The sequence below is a fragment of the Schistocerca nitens genome, chromosome 3 (genome assembly GCF_023898315.1).
Source record: "Schistocerca nitens isolate TAMUIC-IGC-003100 chromosome 3, iqSchNite1.1, whole genome shotgun sequence".
Taxonomy (NCBI): Eukaryota; Metazoa; Arthropoda; class Insecta; order Orthoptera; family Acrididae; genus Schistocerca; species Schistocerca nitens.
This window is the reverse complement of record NC_064616.1, coordinates 551,650,629-551,674,393: the sequence shown is the minus strand read 5'-3', so window position 1 is coordinate 551,674,393 and position 23,765 is coordinate 551,650,629. Positions and strand designations below refer to the sequence as shown.

The following is a 23,765-nucleotide window of genomic DNA, read 5'->3' as shown; positions in this document are numbered from 1 at the left end:
AATTTGACAGCAGTAGCATAAATGAAAAACCGTGTACTATGTTAGAGGACATATTTCAGATCTTATCAGCCGGCCGAAGTGGCCGTGCGGTTAAAGGCGCTGCAGTCTGGAACCGCAAGACCGCTACGGTCGCAGGTTCGAATCCTGCCTCGGGCATGGATGTGTGTGATGTCCTTAGGTTAGTTAGGTTTAACTAGTTCTAAGTTCTAGGGGACTAATGACCTCAGCAGTTGAGTCCCATAGTGCTCAGAGCCATTTGAACCATTTTTCAGATCTTATCGTATTAAGTGACAAGCATGTCATTGCTACAGAAGTGCATGATGTGCCACTGATGATGGGTTATGAATCTGAAAACCGGTTTTGACAAATAAAACATTTGTAGTGTAGCTAATGGTGAATAGAAGATGTCTTTTAATAAAGGAGATGGTATCTTCGGCCATACAATTTACCTAAAACCAACGTACACATGCTGTAACCTACACCGGGATTCGAACCACCAACGACAAGAAATCAGCAAATGCGAGACATCATAAAGGCATTGGCCGATAGAGCAAGGAACATCCGTGAACCAGAGTTGCGTGAAGCAGAATTAAAACAGCTCACCAGTGCACTGGTCAAGAATGGTTATTCGTCCGCTGAGGTAAAAAGAGCCTTGAGAGCACCGTGCAAAAATCGCAGCGATGCACAAGCGCCTCTGGAATGGAAAGCTTTCCTGCTGTTCATTAAGGACGTTATTGACCGCATAGGAAAAATTTTGAGAAAAACGAAACATGGAGGTAACCTACAAACCCCTCCCCCCCCCCCCCCCCACGTCCCGGTAGATACAGGACCACCTTGAATTCGCCAGAGATGCTAGGAAACCGCTGGAAAATTCAAGAGTTTATAGGATTCCATGTAGCTGTGGGGAGGTTTACGTGGGTAGCGCAAAAAGGACGGTGAATGCACGACTAGAAGAGCACAAAGGCTATTTTAGATTGGGGAGACTGACAGATCACCTATTGCGGAACATGCTTTGGAGCCAACAGACCACCAAATTCATTTTAATATGACTCGAGTACTGGCAGCCACAAGCGATTATCATGAAAGGTTATAAAGAGAGGACATAGGGACTGTGAAACACCTTAGGAATTCGAATAGGAATGAGGAGAACCTGAAACTGAATGACATTTGGATCCAGGTGCTGAGAAGGATGTGGACCATTGCACGAAGTGGTGAGAGCAAAAGCGGACGACGGCAATCGACAACGGCCAATTGCGCTCATGTACTCAACGCGTGACGTCACGCCGCTGCGTTGGAGCGCGCTTGAACAGAATTTCGATTCAGTCAGTAGCGAGCCAGATTGTGAATCGGGCACTCGGAGGAGCTACGATCCTCCTTGAAAATGTCCTCCCCAGTTGGGGACGAAACGTTGGGTTTAAATGTGAAATCTATTCGACCATGGTGTAATAGGCCGGAATATTTTGTTAATTGTGGGAAATAGTTGTTAAGAAAAGAATTCGATACATTGCGCCGTTTTAGAGTTAACTAGCGTTGAAATTAGGCAATCAGGCCGTTCTGCACTCAAATTCAAGCGCCCGGTACATACATTATCGCCAAATATGTTCTTCGTTTTGTTTCCTAAACCCGAAAAAAAGAGGGATACAAGAACTGGACCTGGGGCGGTAATAGGGAACGAACCCGAACCGAGCAGTCTCTCGCGCTATCATCTACAATTAGGCACAACTGACACAAACTTTATCTGGCGGGTTGCTTGAATTTGCACGCGCAGCGGGGCGATTGGTTAGTTTCAATACTAATTAACTCGGAAAAGACACGACGTATCGATTTTTTTTTCTGAAGAACTCTTTCTCAGCACAACCAAACCTGCAATGCCCTTACAAGCTGTTCACACTGCTTTTGACCATCCTGTATAAGCTACTAACCTATTTCGTAATTGAACAGTATACAAAGTCTTAAGTTCTGTATTAAATGCCAATTACGTAGCAAGTAATGATTCTAATATGCTGCCTGGGGCCACACTGTATACACAAATAATACTTACTGCTATCCGCACGTGAAAATAACTACTCCTAATCCCTTCGCCACTGCTCGCTTGTTTAGATCCTACCACTGCCATTGTAACAACCTGTCAGGTGAGTTACAACAAAGTATACTTTAGCATTAGGATTTCATGCAACGGGTTTCAACAATGAAATCTTCCTAAACTTCTAACATCATCTGCACACGTCAGCTGTGTACCAATTCAACTGCTTAGAAACTGGATCTTAATGGATTCTTTACATGGTCACACTAGAGTTGGAACTCAACAATCGCAGTCATTTCCACAGAAAACCTTATTCAGCGTAAAAAGCTAATTTTTGCTAGCGAATCGAAACAATTCTAAAAACTGTTACAAGATACGTAAGTTCTTCTGAGGAATATACGTTGCATGTTGTACTGCCATACTACCAAAACTGTGAACTGCACACACACGCACGCACGTACACACACACACACACACACACACATACACAGAGAGAGAGAGAGTGAGAGAGAGAGAGAGAGAGAGAGAGAGAGAGAGGATACGGCGAATCAAGCATGAAATCAATACTAGTTGGGTATCACATTTTTCGTGTTTCTGTTCTTTATCTTCTCGCCATTTGGGTGGAAATTTATAGACATAAATACAAAGATTCATGAACAGACTCAAATTAATAGTGAACCAGACATGTAAAATAGAATGACTAATTTGTCGGTAGGCAGTCACAGCTAGTAGTTCCACTCCAGAATTGTTTTAAGCTTACGAAAAAGGAGCTAGATGGCCGCATAGTTTCCACATAAAGGAAAGGCGTAAATAGCGATCCACCGTCAGGACATCTACCGATATTAAACATAAGCTGACTGAAATAATCGGTAAGTCACCCATCGGTAAGTCACCCAACGGTAGACGCTGCTGAAGACGTCAGTTTGGCTGCTGACTATATTCTGACAATGGCGAAGCCACTGAGGTCACATTTTGCTACACATGATAGACGGAGCTAAGAATTAGATGTAAGAATGATGTATAAATCTCGGTAACACTCTCTCTCTCGACTGAGAGATAACCAGTTTAGATCTTGAAGGTGAAAACAATTTTCATTAGCAAAATTTATTTGACGAGGATTGATAACCTCGTTTCTTGTCACTGTGTTGCGCAACAAAATGATTCAAGCCCCCTTAACAAAATGCTCCAAACCTCTCCGCAAGGTATTACGGTATGACTTGATTCTTTCTGACAGAAGTAGTGTATGTGTGTGTGTCACTACCCGGTTTCACGGCTTCTCTTTCCGAAACTCCATATTAATTTGCAACAATTAAAAACGCAGCACCGCACTGAACAAGAGCTTATCACAGCATTTCATACTTTGTAGCTACACATCAAACAGAAGTTATAAGAAAGCAGTGCTAAACCACTCCATTAAAAATACCATGCCTCCGGCAGAGCGCAACGACGTGTGTTGCGCGCCAACATGTGTGTGTGTGTGTGTGTGTGTGTGTGTGTGGGTGGGTGTGTGCGTGCGTGCATGCTAGATGATTCCTAAGTTGCAAATGTGTCGGTACCAATAATACGTTTGCAAATGTATCGTGTGACTCGATACTTATCATTTACCGAACACTGTTAGACCTGATAATTGGACATTAAATAAGGGGAAATGAGATGAAAACGTGACAGATGAAAAAAAAGAAAGTAAACTGTTTATTATTTCGAAAATATTCGCCATGACTGTTAATAAATTTATCCAACTGTGAGACACGACAGTCAATGCCTCCACTGAAAAATTTCCACGGTTGCCTAACGAGCCATAATTATACCCAGGGATGCACCTCTTCGTCCGAAGCAAATCTAGGGCCACGAATGCCTTCAAACATATGGAAATAGTGTGGGGAGAGAGCGGGACTGTATAAAGGATGTCTAAGGGACTCCCAGTGAACTTCTGGAGCGTAGTGGGAACAACCTCTGCAACATGGGGGCCGCCCACTGCAGAAGTTTCCTTGGGAAATCCTTTGACATCGTCCATACAACCCTAATCTCTCCCCATGCGATTTCCATATTTTTGGAGCTATGAAGAAAGACCGTCTTGGCTGTCGATTTGATTCGAACGAAGAGGTGGACAGCTGGGTACAATCGTGGTTTGGCAGGCAGTCTTCAACATTTTTCCATGGAGGCATTGACCATCTTGTCTAAGAGTGGGGTAAATGTATTAACAGTTATGGCGATTACTTTTGGAATAATGAACAGTTTACTTCCTTTCTTCCCATCTGTCTCTTTTGATTTCACTGCCTCTTATATGTACGGCTATAGTATTTTTGTGTGATTTGTTTTAGTCTGTACAAAACTGAATGCTTAGCTACAAATTGCGTATTTGTAAATCTTATCCATATGTGTGTAATGATTAGGTCAAAGCTATTGTTGTGCCGTCCACTGGAGTATCGATTGACTTTTTGTGTTAGAAGTATGGTGTATTTGAAACAGAAGGCTTCTTTCCACTTAGATTTATTTGATACGTTAAATATTTAGTTTATAGAGTTTGTATTTAACGGAAAGCCACCACAGCTCGTGAAAATACCAGTATTTCCAATAAATTAGCAGTATCACAATGTTTCTTCCTGTCAAGAAATTCAAAGCCAAAAAATATGTTTGTGCGGATACTCGCAGTACGTTTGTGACACAGACTCTACTGTTTGTAAGCAGTGAGACACTAAAAGAGAAACTTCCCATCGCACTTCCCTCAGATTTAGTGGTAACATGGCCCAGTGGATAATCTACCGAAAATTGCACACATATCAAGCACGAAAACAGGAAGAAAATGTACTGAACTGCGAAAAAAAAGCAAAATAAAAACAGTGAACGGTCCAAACTTAACAAGTGCAATATCGAGAACGCTTGAATAGCCGCGGTGTCGTCGTTAGCTGGCATGGTAGCTCAGCGTGTTCGGTTACAGGGTTAGCTACCCTCTGTAAAAAAATAGTGCCCTCTGTAAAAAAAAAAAAAAAAACACGGCTGAGAAGCCGTGTTCAGAACTCCCTTGTGCCATTTTCTTTTCACAACATTATGAATTGTCCATTCGGCTACTGAAATGTTTGTTCTCTTTTTGTAGTCTTGGCAGTTGTCATACTATATATTTTGTTATGGAATATGAGTCATGTCGTAACGGTACGTTACCGTCGCAAGTAAATGTGATGAACAGTGACAGCAAGCGAGATACCACATAGACGTCGCACAGAAATGAAAACAACAAATAAACAGGTGTGAACTACGTTACAACAAAGGAATGCAAGAGTCAAAACTTCCAAAACGCAACAACGCAGTTTCGAAAATGTTGAAAGCTTGTGTTTTGACAGAGCACAGAGAAATTATGCTATTATGAAACTGTTCATTTGTTGCAGCTTGTGTGACAAAGTATAATGTTTTCATAATTTCCTTAGGGGTGATCACATTCACATTCACATAAGCATCTAAATCGGGCAAGGAGGCGTATCTCACTCACTCACTCACCAGGCGTACAAATTAGGTGCGTCGATAAAAGATTACTATCATATGACAAGCGTACTGTCACTAATGCCATGTATGACACACCAGACGTGTTTTCCGGTGGAGGATTCGGTTGAATTGTCACCTTTTCATCAAACGTTTGCGATTCCCATTCGAAAGCTACTTCCTTTCGGCTGCTAATAGAGCAGTTGGGCAGAATCAACTGTCAAAAAATGGCTCTGAGCACTATGGGACATAACTTCTGTGGTCATCAGTGCCCTAGAACTTAGAACTACTTAAACCTAACTAACCTAAGGACACCACACACATCCATGCCCGAGGCAGGATTCGAACCTGCGACCGTAGCGGTCGCGCGGTTCCAGACTGTAGCGCCTAGAACCGCTCGGCCACCCTGGCCGGCAATCAACTGTCATTATAGGTCCCTACCTTACACCACGCTGTTGCAAACGGACGTTACACCACGACACAGAGACAAATTTGAATAAGGTGAACAGTGAAAAATAAAATTGACACCAGGGATGTTTGAACACGGCTCGCTTGCTTGGCAGTCCAACAAAGTGACCACTTACGAACGACGCCGTTGCTCTTTTAAGTTTGCTCTATATTGCACTTCTTGTTCTTGAACCGTTCGCTGTTAATATTTTTCTTTTTCTTCACAGTTCTGTGCACCTTCTTCCTGTTTTCATCCTTGATCTGTGTCCAATTTTTGACGGGCTGACCACTGGGCCCTCTTACCACTAAATATGAGGGGGCGGGGGGGGGGGGGGAGGGTTGCGATGGGGAGTTTACCTTGTCAGAAGCAGTTGTTTGCAACACGCCACGATAAGAGGACGTGTAGAAAGCGGAATTGATTTAAATGGCAGAGTTGCACGTAGCCCAAAAGCGCCCTTTTTGTTTGACCGAACAGATGAGTGTTACGCAATGCTCAGTTAATGTAGAGCCGTCATACGAGGTGGAAACTTGTAACCAAATCCCGCTATGCCTCGCCGACATTACAGTCTGGAATATGGGCATATGAGTGCGTTCGAACGGGGCTGAATGAATGGTCTCCAGGAGGCGGATCTGTCGTTCCGTGACATTGCGGCTCGTACAGGGCACGCTGCTTCAACAGTGAGGCGTATGTGGAACCAGTGAAGAGAAGAGGGCCGTACACAGCTCTGACAGGATGCTGCACGACACAGTCCGGCTACACTGCGAGATGACCGCCATCTTGTTCGCTTGGCCGTAACGGGCAGAACAGCATATCTACAGTGTTTGTGCGACGTTGGAGCACTGCTGCGGATGTGGAAATGCCTGCGTCGATGGTTCGATGCAATCTCTTGCGGGCTGGATTGGTGACATACGTGCCATTGCGCCGGCTTCCACTGGCCACAACCCACTAACACCAAGGATTACAATGGGTACATGAACGTGGACACTGACATGGTGAGTGCCAAAATGCAGTGTTTGCGGATGTCCCGCTTCAACTTGTCCTACAACCAGTAGTGGCCGCCTACGAGTTTGACGCCGCCGTGGTGCACACAATCGGGCAGACTGTGTTATTGAGCGGTGTAGCGAACAAAAGCCAAATATGATTCTTTGAGGAACCATCGCCTGTATCACGCGATCTCGCCTCCAACGTCTTGAAAGTAATCTGAAGAGCTACAACTATATCAGGGAGGATTTACGGCCTGAGGCACTGCTCGCCCCCCCCCCCCCCCCCCCCTTGCAGGCTGTTCAAGCCTGACCGCATGTAGCGAGGAATGTGCAAGCCTTCTTCGAAGACCGACGAGCACCACTGCTTCCCTGGACTACCTGTTCGCGTGACGCGTCGCCCACAGAACATGTTTGGGATATTGTCCGCCGGCAACTTGTTAGTTAAGGTCCTGTTGCAGCCACAGTTGATGCTTTGTGGACGCGCCTACAAACTGAGTGGCAGAGTATTCCCCAGCAGCATATATAGGTGCTCTTTGATACCATGCCACGACGCCTGGCAGCTCTGATTGCAGCACGTGATGACGCTATTCCGTACTGCATATCCACAATCGCAGTGCATGTACCGGTCTGTAATGCTGATCACTTGTGTAGTGCCTTGCCCTTAATCAGCGGAATAAATTTCATTGTGATCACATATCTCGGTCTTGGTGTTTCAATTTTTCTAAACAGCAGTGTATCCTTCAAGACGATCCAATAATTAGACCACAGACAACTTTCAAAACGTAGACACCAATATGTTTGAAAAATTGTTAGGAGTGTCTGAGAAATTTTTTCTTAGAGCCTGACAGCTTCTTGCATAATAAAAATTGAGAATAATTAAAAAAAATATTTTTATCTGTGACAACACGTGTTACCTTAATTTTTTTGTAAGTCATGTATTTTTATGTGTGGAAATGTGACTTACGTTACTTTTCATGTCTTTGTAATTCTGGTAAGAAATAAAGACTACCGTGTGTGACATTGCTGGTTGGTTGCGTTTGTTTATACGTGTAATGATCCACCTCCGAAAAGATTTCGGGTCTAAAATATCTAAGTGTTGGAAGATTTCTCGCAATCATTGCTTAGGTAACTTTATAAATTCATCCATTTCTGCAGTTTGTTACCTAGAGCTGCTATTTTAACGAACACGAATGCATGAAAATCTGCGACGGATATTAAATGGCGTTGACGTGCTGACGTTCTGAAAAATGTGAGAAAGTATTTTCCATTCGGGAAGTAATAGCCGGAAGACATCAGGCCCTTGTCATGCGGCACTGTTAAACGAAAGAATTTACGTGCCCCTTGGTTTCCGGAATTTACAGCGGACGAAATGAGATGAAGACCGCTTGATACGCGCGGTGAGGTCCGAAGGTTTTGTGAGGCGCTCACGTCGAATACGAGCCCGTAATGAAAACTGTGTTCATTAAATCCAACCTGCAAGAGCATCTCCGGGGGCGGAAATTTCATTGAGACGAAGAGAATGAGAGAAGAGCGGTAGGGTAAATGCACAAGGTCCACCGGAGTTTATTTTTACTGGACTTGCGAAGTTAGCCAGTAGATGAATCTCTTGCACCGAATGGCAAGGAAATTACTTCAGGAAGTACGATCCGGTTTCCACCATGTCTGGTGCACATCCTACGTGGAAACGTTAATTAAACTTGACTGTGGAGGTTTTCTCGTGTAGATGGAGGGGGTCAACATCGGTGAATGTAGAGGAAAGTTACCCGCTGTCTAAAAAGCGTCATAATTAAACAGCTTTGGCTTATTAATAGGAAAAGAAACCAAACAAATAAGTCAAATTGAGATGAATAATATCAGCCTAGAAATGAGGTAAACCTGTTAGTTTGAACTACGGGATGTATAACGTTTGTGTAAATGAGAGATACTATTCGCACATATATTGCTGTTGGTATCTATGCAGTATTTTTAGTACGGTATTGACACTATTCCTAAATCATAGCACGGCATGAAAGAAAGCTATAATATGTGCGTGAAATTTACGACAAGGATGGAATGCGTCTGCAGATTACAAAGCCATCACAACAAAATTCTAAGGTCAACACAGCGTTTGGGAGTGAGAATGTTGGGGAAATTACACGTAGCCCATGCGAAATTAATTATTATTGAGAAAGAAGCAGAAGCAAAAGAAAGAAAACTAATATACGAGGGCTATTCGGAAAGTAAGGACCGATAGGTAGTGAAATGGAAACGTCAGTGAAAATCCGATGAAGCTTTGCAAAGATGTGTTGGGCAGTCTCTAACATGGCTGTCGATCGTGTCACGTCGCTCTTTTCAGTTCTAAGCACACAGTGAGCATGTGCAGATGCCTATAACGAGAGAGACTTCTCAGCCACACATTGCAGGGCAATGAGGACCCGAACTTGGCTCCCTCTCATGTTCATCTCTGCTCACATGACCCGCTGACTATGAAGACAACATTTTGGCGCAGACAACGAACTGTATACTAGTGCAGAGAAATACCGGAAAGCACATGAGGGTGCCCTCTATTACGAAGCTGGGTTGGGTTGTTTTGGGGAGGAGACCAGACAGCGAGGTCATCGGTCTCATCGGATTAGGAAAGGAGGTCGGCTGTGTCCTTTCGAAGGAACCATCCCGGTATTTGCCTGGAACGATTTAGGGAAATCACGGAAAACCTAAATCAGGATAGCCGGATACGGGATTGAACCGTCGCTATGACGAGGGTATTGGAAAGTCGATACAACGCTACGACAGATGTCTAAGTCGAAGTGGCGACTATGCAGAGAAGTAGCTGGAAGGTGTAGCAAAGTGTTGTAAACAAAACATTTTGATTTTCACTGTAGTTCCTATTTCGCAACCAGTCTGACATTACTTCCTGTATAGACCTCGTATAAAGTACTGGTCACAATTAGAATGTTGATTATGGTTTCAAAAATCAACAAGGCGCACATGAAACGATAACAATTAATTAAATCGCTTGGGCTACCACAAAAATTGTGTTTTATGAGTTTTTAATATTGTTTTCGAGAAATATACCAAGTATCAAATGGCTGTCTCATCTGAAATTCTATGGCGTCTCTAAGATAATGGAAATTTATTAGCTAGTATAAAAATAATTTGTATTTCCACTCAGGGAAAATGTCTCAGACCACAGCGCATGCATTATGCGATGTGCAGATCACAGGCACAGAATGTGCACTGTGATGGAATATTCGATATGGTGATATGGCATTGTTTCTGAAATATTAGGACGCTCATCCAATGTGGAAAAAATAAAAATATTCTTTGGACAACATATATAGAATACACTTGGTATAATTTAATTTTTGAGTTACCTTGGATTCTTGAAGCATTTATTGGAGCGCTCGGCCTGGATAACGAAACTCAGAGTAACAGTACTTCTCATAAAAAGAGGACAACTGATAGATCAGTTAAGTTCAGCGGCAAAAGGAAGGGTGTTCAGTGGGCGAGGATGGTAACACCGTCACGATGTGTAGTGAACATTGCACACTCTGATCAGATTTTTAAAAAATCTTCTATTGACCAACTGCGAATACGTAATATCTTCAAACCCTCTTTCGTTGTTTTTTCCGGTACTCCGTCTTTTTCTCATGTTGCTTTTCCTTTCTTCTGTCTGTATTGTTACTGACTTCTTATTTATTCTGCATTCAAATATTTCTAAATTTAGTATTGCATTCTTCAAAAAGTTTCTTTCTGTTACATCCCATTCTTTGATCTTGTTTCGTTACAGTTCTTTTCTTATTTCTGAAATCCGTACTATTATTGACTTCTTTTTCCGGATATACAGGAAGATTTGTTTCTTTAGCATGTGCCCAAAGAAGATTAACCTTCGATTTGCCATTACTTCTGATATTTACTGCATATTTTGGTAGATCTTCTCATTTTCCAACCATCTGTAATTTGTATTGTTTTTCTAATAATATGCCTTTCAAGTGACTTTATTCTGTACAATTTAGAGGTCATTGTAAAGCAGTCACATACATATAAAAATTCTGGTTTTACCACTCTGATATATTGTTTTAGTTCTCTATTTCTCGATATTATTATTATTAGTATTATTATTATTATTGCACTGAAGCTGAACGTGAATAGTGTCACATAATTAATAATTAGTTTGCTTGCTCGATCAAGCTAATCCCTTACGGAGCCTGTATATGAATGCCATAGAAAATTTAGCGAACTAATTGCTGAAATGAAAGCTCGAAATTCCCTATACCTTATTTCTTCCTTCGGTAACCCCAAACGGTAAGTAATTATTTTGTGTATGACAGTTTTGGGATATCAAAGTGGATAGCAAACAACCGTAGAAGAGCTGGGTTCCCAAATAACATTGTAGCATATCCAACGCTAGCTTACTTTTGTTCGTTTACGTTGCGCCTCTTAAGTACCTTATGCTGTTATTCAAAAATCTCTGTACGCATGGCAAAGGCAGCTGTTCCTCTTGATTCCTCTTGTTCATCTGTCACCTTTGGTCGACTGCCTTCACTTTATTTTAGCTCTTACAGACATTGCTAATACAACAGTGCTGAATTCATAGCTTGTTTGGAAGGACGACAAGATATTTCAGAGGCCCAGGAAGCTGTGGTCTCTACGTATGCAGGATGCCGAGATCGGAATGCGGGAATGTGGTCCAGTGAAATTCCCGAAGGCATCGGTGATACAATGTTGGCCGTAAATACCTTTATTTTCAGTATTAATACAATGGAAATAGCTTCTCTATGACATAGAGCGTAGGCGGCAGAGTGGAAGTTTCTGACTCGTCTAGCTCAGCGGCGTCTATGTTACATGACGAAGTTCAGAAATCGCACCTTCAGCAGAGGCGTCGTCGTGCAGAATCTCAACCCAGTGGTTTTCAGGCGTTGTCCGCCCTGCTGGGATGCCGGTAGTTTGACTTGCTGCTTCACCGAGGTGGTCTCCAAGACAGTGTAGTTCATGCTCAGGTCAGCGGTTAACAGTTCCGCAAGGGATGACAGTAGCCGTCCAGATGTATGCCCTGGCCGGCCGCGGTGGTCTCGCGGTTCTAGGCGCGCAGTCCGGAACCGTGCGACTGCTGCGGTCGCAGGTTCGAATCCTGCCTCGGGCATGGATGTGTGTGATGTCCTTAGGTTAGTTAGGTTTAAGTAGTTCTAACTTCTAGGGGACTGATGACCACAGCAGTTGAGTCCCATAGTGGTCAGAGCCATTTGAACCATTTTTTTGTATGCCCTGGCCTCCCACCCAGAGACGGTCAAGACTCCAGTAGCTGCTCACAGGTAAAGCCAAGGGGGCAATACGAATCCGTCTCTCCTGGACAGTGTGTGTAGCCGGCCGCTGGCAGGTCGCCCTCGCTTTACCCCCAGCAGGATGCTGGTCGAAGATGTGCAGGTCTTCACGTTAGTGGCAGCAAAGTAGGCAGCAGCATTCCAACGCAGTGGATTGCATGAGGCTGGCTGGTTTCTTATACCTGAAGTCACCAGACTTCACATCCTGGAATAGCCTGTACTGGGATTCACTGTAACTCACAAGACTGGTAAGCTGAATAATGACTGATTTCCAGCAAACGAATAGATTGTGTACTTCGAAAGTCCCAGTATTTATGCCGACCAGCTCGTATCGATGATGTGATCGAGCTGTAGCGATGAGCGAATTTGGCCCCATTTTCTAATTTGGCAGTCCCAGATGTGGCTTTCAGTTCATCAGCTTTGCGCTTTCTGCCAACTGAGAGGGCTGAAAGACGTCCTTGCGTATGATTTACATGCTGTTACACCTCCTTGCAGTGTTGTCAGAATGACGTTATGACGTAGTCATTCTGCTGCAGTCGCACTCTGCTCTCTCTGTTCGAATGTGGTGTGCCAATGTCCCAGTTGTGTGCTTTGCTATTTGCTATACTTTCTTTCCTTTCTAGTTTCATTCTGATGGTGACACTGCGCTTGAACCTATCTTGGCTCGGTTCTGCGCTTGTTGGGGAAAAATTTAACAATTTTACGTTCATCCAGAATTCCTTTCTGTGGTGGAACAATATGCAACACAACAAAACTTCACATGTCCCGAAATATTTTATGTTTTATGTTGCTATGAGAAGACCACTAAATTTGACAAAGGTGGGTCAAACACCGGTTTGGTGATGAAGGGAAGTATCTATAAGTTCACGTAAACTGTATTGAGGGATGTGTGTAAGGATAAACTGCAGAAGAAGGAAGATTAGAACTTAACTTCCTGCTGGCGTCAAACTCCCTAGAGATGTGGAAAACTCACTATGTAGGATAGGAAAGCCCTGCTAATAATCACCTAAAGTGATTTATGGAAGTTACACCTAAATAGCGGTGACAGGATGAAATTAAGTGCAGCACAGCTTGATTAAGTGCCAAATGAGGAAATGAGGTAATGGTGTTATGCAAGAAAAGGAATGGTTTCTGCGACCGCTAGGGTCGCAGGTTCGAATCCTGCCTCGGGCATGGATGTCTGTGATGTCCTTAGGTTAGTTAGGTTAAAGTAGTTCTAAGTTCTTGGGGACTGATGACCTCAGCTCTTAAGTCCCATGGTGCTCAGAGCCCTTTTTTGAGTGGTTTCTGTTTCTCTTATGGGCGTATTACCACAGTTTTCGCCTCACTTTATCATATTCGTTCAATAGTTTAACAAGAAGCAAGTTCCTTATTTGCACATGTACAACACTGTATTCTGTGAGGTTTGGACAGTTCCATGAAACTGAGTTGCCATCATTCGAAAACGAATTGAAACTAATTATAAATTAGCGTCACAGCGTGAAACAGAATCAGCTATTCCGTCGAGCTTCAGTTACACTCTGTTGCGAAAACACCAAATCTCTGGCTGCAAAAGTTATCGTAATTTCATTTGATAACTTAAAACGTGCAATGTTAACCAAAAACTCAGTTTGTACACATGAAGCAATTATAATTACTAATAATAACGTCTAACAGTTTAATCTGTAGTTATCTCATTTTACTCCAAATTCATTTAAATTTTTGTCATGTTGTCAGGAACGAGATCTCAAATATACCATACTCAGATTCTATGGCTATTGCATTGTACAGTGTTGTGAAGCAAATCTTGTTACTACAATGTAACAGTCCAAACATGGAAATTGGGAAATTTGACGTTTCTTGGCTAGTTGGGCACGTGAAATTGTTTTACGATTGTTGCTGAGACACTTAGTTAATTGGCTTTAGTTACTGCCTGAACGCTTATTATAGTTTTAGTATGGAAAGTCGAATAAAATTCAAAGAGTTCAACAGAAGCTGAATAAAACATGTACTTCCTTTACCTGAGTTCCTTCAGTTTTAACGAAACCTTTTGGAATATTCGACCGGTGACTGTCCAAACAACACAAGCGAACAGACGCTACTAGCTGCCCCTAATTTTTAAACACCAACAGATATTTCGTTGTTCTTTCTATTCCGGGAATTTGGTCTAGCTACATATATTTCACACATGTCCAAAGAATCCATCACTAGCAAGCTGCAGTGATGATGTTCACGTTTCTTGCGGATTATTGTAACACCATCTGCCTGAATAAGTGTATGGGGCAGGGCTTATTATAACATTTTGTTCGCACAATTAACAGAAATATAGAGACTTTGGATCACAATGAAAATAAGACATTATGACTTATCGTGGAGGTATTTTAAGCTTCAAGGCAATTTGATGTGCTCTAACGGAGTAGAAATACGAAGATAGTGTGCTCTTTCGAAATGAGTGTGTCTCCTATAGGACATGCTGGATTGTCTGATCGACCAACAACTGCAGTGAACTGTCGGTATTAATTCGGTGGTGGCTACAACTGTTATAGTGTGTCATAGGAATCCTTTTCCCGTAAGATTTGACCATTACCGATAATGATGAGACTGGAGGGAGTGGTTTCTAAGCGTGACATGTCGTCTTCCCTCCAGAATGTGATATTCGTCTCATAACCTTAATTTCCTGAATTTTCTACTTCTCTATGAAAATTGTACACCTTCGCCACGAAACTTCTCGTTTGTTCAGACAGTTCACTCAGATTGGTGGCACTGAAGGAATGATCACATCGTCACTTGCTGACTGGTCATATTTCTAGTTTGTTACGGCGGTGGTGTGCTCATTGCGCTGACAATTGAAAAATCACTTCGAATTGGGGATGAAAGAGCTCACATTATGGCGAATAAAGGTGGACGTTATATGTTCTGGCCATGACGAGAAACGAAAGGTCAGTAGGAACGCTGTATCATTTTGTAGCTCGCCATTCACTTTCTGCATAACTTTTTTTCTACTTCCATTACTCTTCTTCCTCTTCCCACTACTCCGTTTGGTCATGTACGTCAGTCGTTGTTAAATTTTTAGGAGATACAAACCAGTGCTACAGTCGAAGACTTTTTAGAGTTCTGTCACTTTACACAAAATTACACACCAACCTCCTTCCTTTCGTCATACTGCCCCCATCATCTACTCCCACCTCTCTGTCGTCGCCGGCCGATGTGGCTAGGCGGTTCTAGGCGCTTCAGTCTCGAACAGTGCGACCGCTACGTTCGCAGGTTCGAATCCTGCCATGGGCATGGATGTGTGTGATGTCCTTAGGTTAGTTAGGTCTAAGTAGTTCTAAGTTCTAGCGGACTGATGACCTCAGATGTTAAGTCCCATAGTGCTCAGAGCCATTTGAACCTTTCTGTCGTCTTTGCTATACAGCCGATCTCAACTTCCAGTTTCCTCACCCATATGCCAACCATCTACGACCACAATACAGACAACACGTCACACTCAAATCTAAGATACGCAGAGGTTGCCATCCAAACAAACGAATGTCTGTGCAATTTCATACTGTTGTGCATTAAATACGTACCAGTGGTTGGTAGCATTCCCGGAGCATGTAGTAACCGGCTCTTACAGACTGCCACAGGCACAAAGAAATAGTCAGTGTAGATGTTTTACATTCAGAAAAATAACAAGTTCAATAAATTACAAACTCCCTCACAAGCCAATAGTCCATATGAACTGATTCTAATCTAAAAAGCTAACATAATCTATAGAGTGTGTAAATAACCACGCTGTTTAAAATGTAATGTAATTGTAAAATGTGAACTTTCACGGCCGTAACTGTCACAATTAATAAAATATTCCGGGGTATTATGCCGTGGTCGAAGGGATTTCACTTTAAAACCCGACGTTTCGTCCCTATCTGCGGGGGACATTTCCAAGGGGGATCGCAGCTTTGTGGAACGTCCGATTCACACCCTGGCTCGCTACTGACTACAGCAAAATTCCGTTTCCGCGAGCTTCCGAGCAGTGGCATGACGTCACATGTTTTGAATTCGCGAGCGCAATTGGCTGTCGACTGCCGTCGTCCGCTGTTACTATCACTTCATAGTGGGAGACTGGTACGCATCTTCCGCGGAACAGTGCGGTAATTTACACATACACTCGAAAGGTACAAGATCACCTAAAATCCGCCAAGGATGCTCGGAAACCACTGGAAAAAACTGAAATTTATAGGATTCCGTGTAGCTGTGGGAGGTGTGCGTGGGTACTACAAAACGAATTGTCAAAAAACGACTCGAAGAGCATAAGGGCAACTGCAGAAAAGAGGAGACTGGCAGATCAGCTGTTGCGGACCACGCTTTACAGCCAGGAGACCACCACATTCATTCTGATAGGACTCAAGAACTGGCAGCCACAAGCGGATACCACGAATGGCTATACAGAGAGGCCATAGACATTATGAAACACCCCAGGAATTTCAGTAGGAAGCAGGAGGGAGTGAAATTGAATGAAATTTGGATTCCGATGCTGACGAAGATGTGTACCTGTCTTCCACCATGGGATGATAGTAACAGCGGACGACAGCAGTCAACAGCCAATTGCGCTCGCGTGTTCAAAACATGTGAGGTCATGCCACTGCGCGGAAGCTCGCGGAAGCAGAATTCTGTTGTAGTCAGTAGCGAGCCAGGGTGTGAATCGGACATTTCACAATGCTACGATACCCCTGGGAGTGTCTTTTTGCTTCAGGTACCTCTCTCCTATAGAAGTACTCCGAAAATTTTAGCACATACCCAGTTCAATAACAAATAGAAATCTGTAGGTTTCATCCGGAAGAAAAATATGAAATAACCCATGTTCCAATTGAGCTCTAAAGTAGACATTAATTTTGTCCCATCACCCTGCCTCCTTATTTTTAAAAGAGAGATCGACCAGCAGCGCCGTTTCTTCTTCTTCTTTTTCTGGTGATCAGCTTCTTGCAGTAAAATAAATGCTGCACATGTGACGACTGCTAAATCCTCTTCTTCCTCATAATATCGGCCGTTTGAAATTGTAATTAAAACTCTACTTTATAACAACAACAAAACAGAAGCGACGTCGACGAGTTATCAGGGCCAACTGCGATTCCACACGACAGAATCCCTTGGCTTCAAGCACTTCGCTTGGTGAGGATGAGAAGACGACCGCCAATGCATTGGCGACAAGCGTTCGGCCACATCCGGTGTCTGTCGTTCGTAGGCCTTCACTGACGTAGTGAGTACGCGCCTTAAGAGGTGCACGCAGAATGCGAATATGTTTGTGTGTTCCAAGTACGAGTCGTACGTGCAGCGGTGTACCTGGTTCGCAGTCCGTGTTGCAGGGGTTCCAATCTGACCAGGGCGAGACGGAGCAGTTGACGTGGCAGCCAAGCCTGCAGGGACGCGTCGAGTCGGGCTTGATCAGCGGGAAGCAGTGGTGGTCGTCCCTCTGCTCGTTCGCCTCCACGCACCACACGTCTCGCGTCTGCACTCCCAACCCGCAGTCCTCGTCTGTGCCACTTGCTGCAAAAACGCCAGCCACAGTGATCTGCCTTCATACAAACAAATTGTTCACAAAATTAAACACAAAAATTCGGGCACTGCGCTAGAGAAAATGTGGTAAATGTTATTAGGAGGCAGCTGTATGAACGTAAAGTTAGAAACTACATATCAACATACGTCAAATTTCAATCGGTGTGAAGGATACAGCTGACCGTAGTTGTCACGTGTGTCACTTTCGATCTGCGGACGTAAGTCTGAAACAGACGACTAGTACTCGTGATTCATATCTGAATCAAGTAACGCAACTCCTAGTTGGCCATAACAAGGCAGATATTTAAATCAGTATTAAAAGTGACTGCGTATGCTAAATATATTAATGCAGTAATTCCTTGCGGGTTTTGTAGCATAAATACTCGTGCTTCTCCCTAAGAACATCGTAGTGTCCACGATTTAGACTGTATTCTAACATCACATAGCGCATTCAAGAGTAAGACTCGAGTTTTAATCAAATATCTGAACATTAATACAGTGCACAGTGAGTTTTTTTAAATTTATTTCGATAAGGACTTACCCACCATCCAGAGGCTAAACCAGATGAGACGTAGCGCTCGTAACTGCAAACCAACATCTTACATAAACAATGCGAACGTGCTGAGCCACACAGCAAAAATAACTCTAAACTAAAATCTAACCCTAACATTATTTCACGACCAATCTAATCTGTAGTGAAACTAACTTATGTCAATAGTGGTTCTGTCTATTTTCGATGGTAACGATGAAGGATTCCGGGCAATCAGTGTCACATTCCACCTCGAAATGACCACACGTGATATCTCTGGCCATGTCTGTTACATGAGATGTCATTATACTGCCTCAGTAAATTTCTCAAAATACAACTTATCACCAAGCTCGAACTATATATATGGACAGAACAGGGTTAAGTTCCAAAGATGCATGGAACTGTATTCACATTAACCCCATAAAACCACATAAGAGTATGAATGTCACATAAAATAGCGTAGATCACATAAGAATATTAATATCACCGATAATTCCAATTCATCTTAAAACACCTCAGAAGTCCTAGACGGAGTCGTTAGCTCTTCTAGAATCCGAGCTGTAGTCCACGCTGCTAGTTCTCCTGCACTCCCATAACCTACCGCAATGTTGGCCGTGACGTACCTGTAGGACTATTTTGTAAGTACACAGAAAATTTCTTTTGGGAGAACGGATCTACAAGCTTCCACAGTACCGAACACGAATCCATACTACGTATAACATTATAAAGGGTGTTAGCTCTCAGAAGATCTCTATCATCGTCTCGCAGGTCAAATTACTGCACTCGAAAACAACTTGCTCTGGTTTCCCTTCTGCAGCACAAATGCATCTTTCGCCCGTTCTTATTATTGTTCTCAGTAATGATCTTGGATGTCGCCCGTAACGAGCCAAAAATGTATAAACCATGGTGAAGTCTGTACGTGCTTCATTTCGTATCGCTTACTAACTTTCGGAAAGAGATTCATAAGCCCACCTGCCTATCGTAGTGTTCTTCCATTCATTTGCTACTCTCTATGAAGACACATTTTTACTTCCAAATTAATATCGAGCACGTTTCTTGTAATCATTTGCAGTCTGCCAACATCTTCCGTTCGAATGCAGTGTACTCCACCTCCAACAATCCTCGCATCCGTATCTCTAAATCCAAAGGGTAAGACCCAGGATCACTGGGATCGCTTCCATCGGAATGGTCTTGTATGCTCCCTAAAGGTGATTAAGTATTTTTGCATATAGATTGCGGGAGAGGTCTTTGGTATGTTCTCCGGCCGCTCGCTAATCGATTTCGATGTCCGTCATGGGAAGTATCTGTGTTTCATGAGCGATCTTTGGAGTGAGTATCTCAGACAATGAACGCCAAGGACATGGTGGTGCCGCATAAGCGCTTAGTATTTCAAGGAAGGAAAGATGGTAGTTGTAAAGAGTCAGTTTATGGAAGCAGTTGTACTGAGGCTGTCAGCCTGTTGTCAGATGTGCGCAGCCCTAAGTGGATTTGCCTTTCAGCACAGTGCCTGATGTTATGAGTTTGTCGGTGCTGAGCAGTTTTGACTCTGAACCGCATGTTATTGTGGTGCGAGCAGGAAGTGCCGAGCTGGAAGAGGTTGGTATCAGATAAGGTGTTGTCTGACAATTCTGTTGCCACTCAGCTGAAGAGGAGGACTGCTTGATATTGGTATTGGTATTGAGAGAGGCTGCAATATTAGTTTTGGGAAAGCAAGCTACGTTTTTTAGATTGATTTTGACAATCACATGTGGCTCCTCTCCATGGATTCGGCTCCGGGATTCGAGGAAATGTGTTACAGCTTCTTTTCTTACGGCTTGGCTCGTATCTAGTGGCAGTATTACTAATTACGTTTTCTGAGGAACCACCTAACGGGGTGACGATTAAGCTGAGCTCCATATCCATCCATATCCAGCACTGGTTACGTTCACGACCAATATTTAACCCGCTATTGTTTTCATTCACCAAACAGATGAGAAACGTTTATGTTTTTTCTTAATATTGCCGATTCAGGAATCGAGCCAGATGTAGCTGTATTTAGTGTAGCATGTGGTACGTGTTTTATTAATTTATGCGAGGATTTGTTGTAGTCATTAGTCTAATTTACCAGGAGTTCAGTTGAATTTTCCAATTACTTTACTTTGCTCAGACTATTGAAACCATGCCATGCTTTTTCTAAACTAATACTCAACAAATATTTCGTGATTAATGTTAGTATGGATTATAAACTTTTGCTGCCTCAGTTCGATTTCTGTGAGGAGTCACAGTTTTATATTAGGGTCAGTTTTATAAAAGTAAGGTAAGACATGCTTCCGAACGACGAAACTGCGCCTACCGAGTTCTTATCTTAATTGGGAATGTAGACTTTCCCGGCCTATACAATTGATGAAAAGCTCTCTGGTTTCCAGCTGTGTGACAGTATTCTAAAACCGCGCGACGTTCGACGAGTGACATAGGTATCATCTTCTGTCGAAATGCCTAGATTTTGTGGATGCCGTGCGGTGCACCCCCGTCCACATCGCTGCGCGAGGCTGGGTACAGCGAGGCCGCGGGAAGGGTGGGGGGTGAGCTCGCGGTGGTGGGGGTAGCGGGCGCGCCGTACGCATCTCTGTCAGGACAATGCGACCCTGTCTCTCGAGGAGGACGGTGGTGGACGGGCTCTTATCTTATTCTTTTCAGGTGATGTGGTGTTATTAGTTCATGTATAAGTACCTGTAACTGTGATTTAAAGTTTTACTCTCGTATCTACGGATAGGAACTGCCCGTTAGTAGCATACAGAGGTCGTTTATTAATCGCGACACACCAGAACATCTCTAAAATACTGATAGATTGTACCGTTGCACAATACATGTTTTGTTGTCTTCCGAACGGTGCTTAGATTTAATGAGATGCTCATCGGCGACATAGATATCTCCTTTTAACAGATGCCATACACCCATTAATACTCAGAAGCACCCTTCTCTATGTTTTTTCCAAAGTCCTTCCTAGCTGTACAAACCACAAGGAAGGGTCCACACTCTCGCTTCAAATGACGCGACAGACGTCAGTATTATACTCGTATTATGGTAGAAGTTCAGGATGGTCAGAGGAAGATTCTAATATATGATCGTAGTCCTGGCGTCATTACATACAGCTTAAGAAGCCTTGTCACCCATCCTTACGATATGCTAGTGAAACTTAAGCTCTTCATTGAGATGCAACCCCAAATATTGCGTCCCAGATTTTCTCCTTATCGACACACGAAAATCTAGCAGTAGGGCCCCGCTGATGTTACGTACTCACCTGAAGCACTGTGTTAGCCGCTATTTCCTATTATACAAATTCTTCAGAACATGTAACTGCACCAAATGTAAATTAATCATAACCTAGACTTCTGGGCGTTGAATGGAGTTCTACGGCAGGCATATGAATAAAACACGTGCCTATGTTCCACACATGAGAGTGTGGCGTACATTGGGTCATCACTGCTCGTATCCTTTTCATCAGCAGAGCATCCGTACAAGAGGCATGAAGATTGAGATTTTGTCGACGGGTAGCTGGTAATCGCCAGTTAATTCCATTAGTAATATTCATTGCTGAAGTTGATACATGTGACGGTGGCACAACGAATATCCGTATGCCATTTTCGAGACGCATAGTCTCAGTAAATGTGTAATTCCGTGTGATCCGTTAACTGAGTCCCAATCGTTTTGCTTTACTGACGTCTGCAAATTCCTTGGAAGCAGACTTGCAACTGGTACTGGAATGCATTTCTTTCGCTAAATGTGTGGAAACACTTTCAACGTGACAGAACTCCTGCTACCTGCCCATTTACACGTCGATCATGTATGATGGTCCATTATTGATGGGTGGGCCATATTAGTCTAGTTCATTGCTCTTTGAAGTCGAGGGAACAAGTTTTCTGTGGGCATGGACGAAAAGCAAAGCTCGCAGAGGAAAAAGACACCAAAAATTCGAACCATTCACTGACGACATGAAATGCTTCCATAATGAGACACCACTGAGTCATCGTCAGACCAGTTACACGAAATGTTGAGAAGAGATGTCAGGAGTGCATTGAAGCCTTTTATATTTGTAAATTACTCACATGTTTTTGCTGTTGGTGGTTTGTTATGGATAATATTATGACCGTATTCTTGCTATCTTCGAACAATTCTTTGAGATTCAGCGTTTGTGTACCAACATATATGAGCACACATCCATACTTCATAATTTGCAGCGGTTTGATCTCAGTAGAAAAAATGCGTTGATTAGGGATTGGCCTACTCAGAATCTCGAGTTGAGATAGCTGTTTATGAAAAGTTTTCTACATCTACATCTACATCTATACTCCGCGAGCCACCTTACGGTGTGTGGCGGAGGGTACTTTTTGTACCACTATCTGATCCCCCCTTCCCTGTTCCATTCACGAATTGTGCGTGGGAAGAACGACTGCTTGTAAGTCTCCGTATTTGCTCTAATTTCTCGGATCTTTTCGTTGTGATCATTACGCGAGATATATGTGGGCGGTAGTAATATGTTGCCCATCTCTTCCCGGAATGTGCTCTCTCGTAATTTCGATAATAAACCTCTCCGTATTGCGTAACGCCTTTCTTGAAGTGTCCGCCACTGGAGCTTGTTCAGCATCTCCGTAACGCTCTCGCGCTGACTAAATGTCCCCATGACGAATCGCGCTGCTTTTCGCTGGATCATGTCTATCTCTTCTATTAATCCAACCTGGTAAGGGTCCCATACTGATGAGCAATACTCAAGAATCGGACGAACAAGCGTTTTGTAAGCTACTTTTTTCGTCGATGAGTCACATTTTCTTAGAATTCTTCCTATGAATCTCAACCTGGCGCCTGCTTTTCCCACTATTTGTTTTATGTGATCATTCCACTTCAGATCGCTCCGGATAGTAACTCCTAAGTATTTTACGGTCGTTACCGCTTCCAATGATTTACCACCTATGGCATAATCGTACTGGAATGGATTTCTGCCCCTATGTATGCGCATTATATTACATTTATCTACGTTTAGGGAAAGCTGCCAGCTGTCGCACCATTCATTAATCCTCTGCAGGTCTTCCTGGAGTACGTACGAGTCTTCTGATGTTGCTACTTTCTTGTAGACAACCGTGTCATCTGCAAATAGCCTCACGGAGCTACCGATGTTGTCAACTAAGTCATTTATGTATATTGTAAACAATAAAGGTCCTATCACGCTTCCTTGCGGTACTCCCGAAATTACCTCTACATCTGCAGATTTTGAACCGTTAAGAATGACATGTTGTGTTCTTTCTTCTAGGAAATCCTGAATCCAATCACAAACCTGGTCCGATATTCCGTAAGCTCGTATTTTTTTCACTAAACGTAGGTGCGGAACCGTATCAAATGCCTTCCTGAAGTCCAGGAATACGGCATCAATCTGCTCGCCAGTGTCTACGGCACTGTGAATTTCTTGGACAAATAGGGCGAGCTGAGTTTCACATGATCTCTGTTTGCGGAATCCATGTTGGTT

At 43.2% G+C, this 23,765-nt stretch overlaps 1 protein-coding gene across 4 annotated transcripts in view; it reads right to left on the bottom strand.

Annotated features, from left to right (window-relative positions):
* LOC126248455 (thrombospondin type-1 domain-containing protein 7A-like) overlaps nucleotides 1-23,765 on the bottom strand; it is a 1,193,762-nt gene that overhangs the window by 204,283 nt on the left and 965,714 nt on the right. For all 4 annotated transcript variants that reach the window (XM_049949448.1, XM_049949449.1, XM_049949450.1 and 1 more), the window contains one exon: nucleotides 17,527-17,730. In XM_049949448.1, the coding sequence (XP_049805405.1) occupies nucleotides 17,527-17,730 (204 nt within the window). The remainder of the gene's footprint in view (nucleotides 1-17,526; nucleotides 17,731-23,765) is intronic.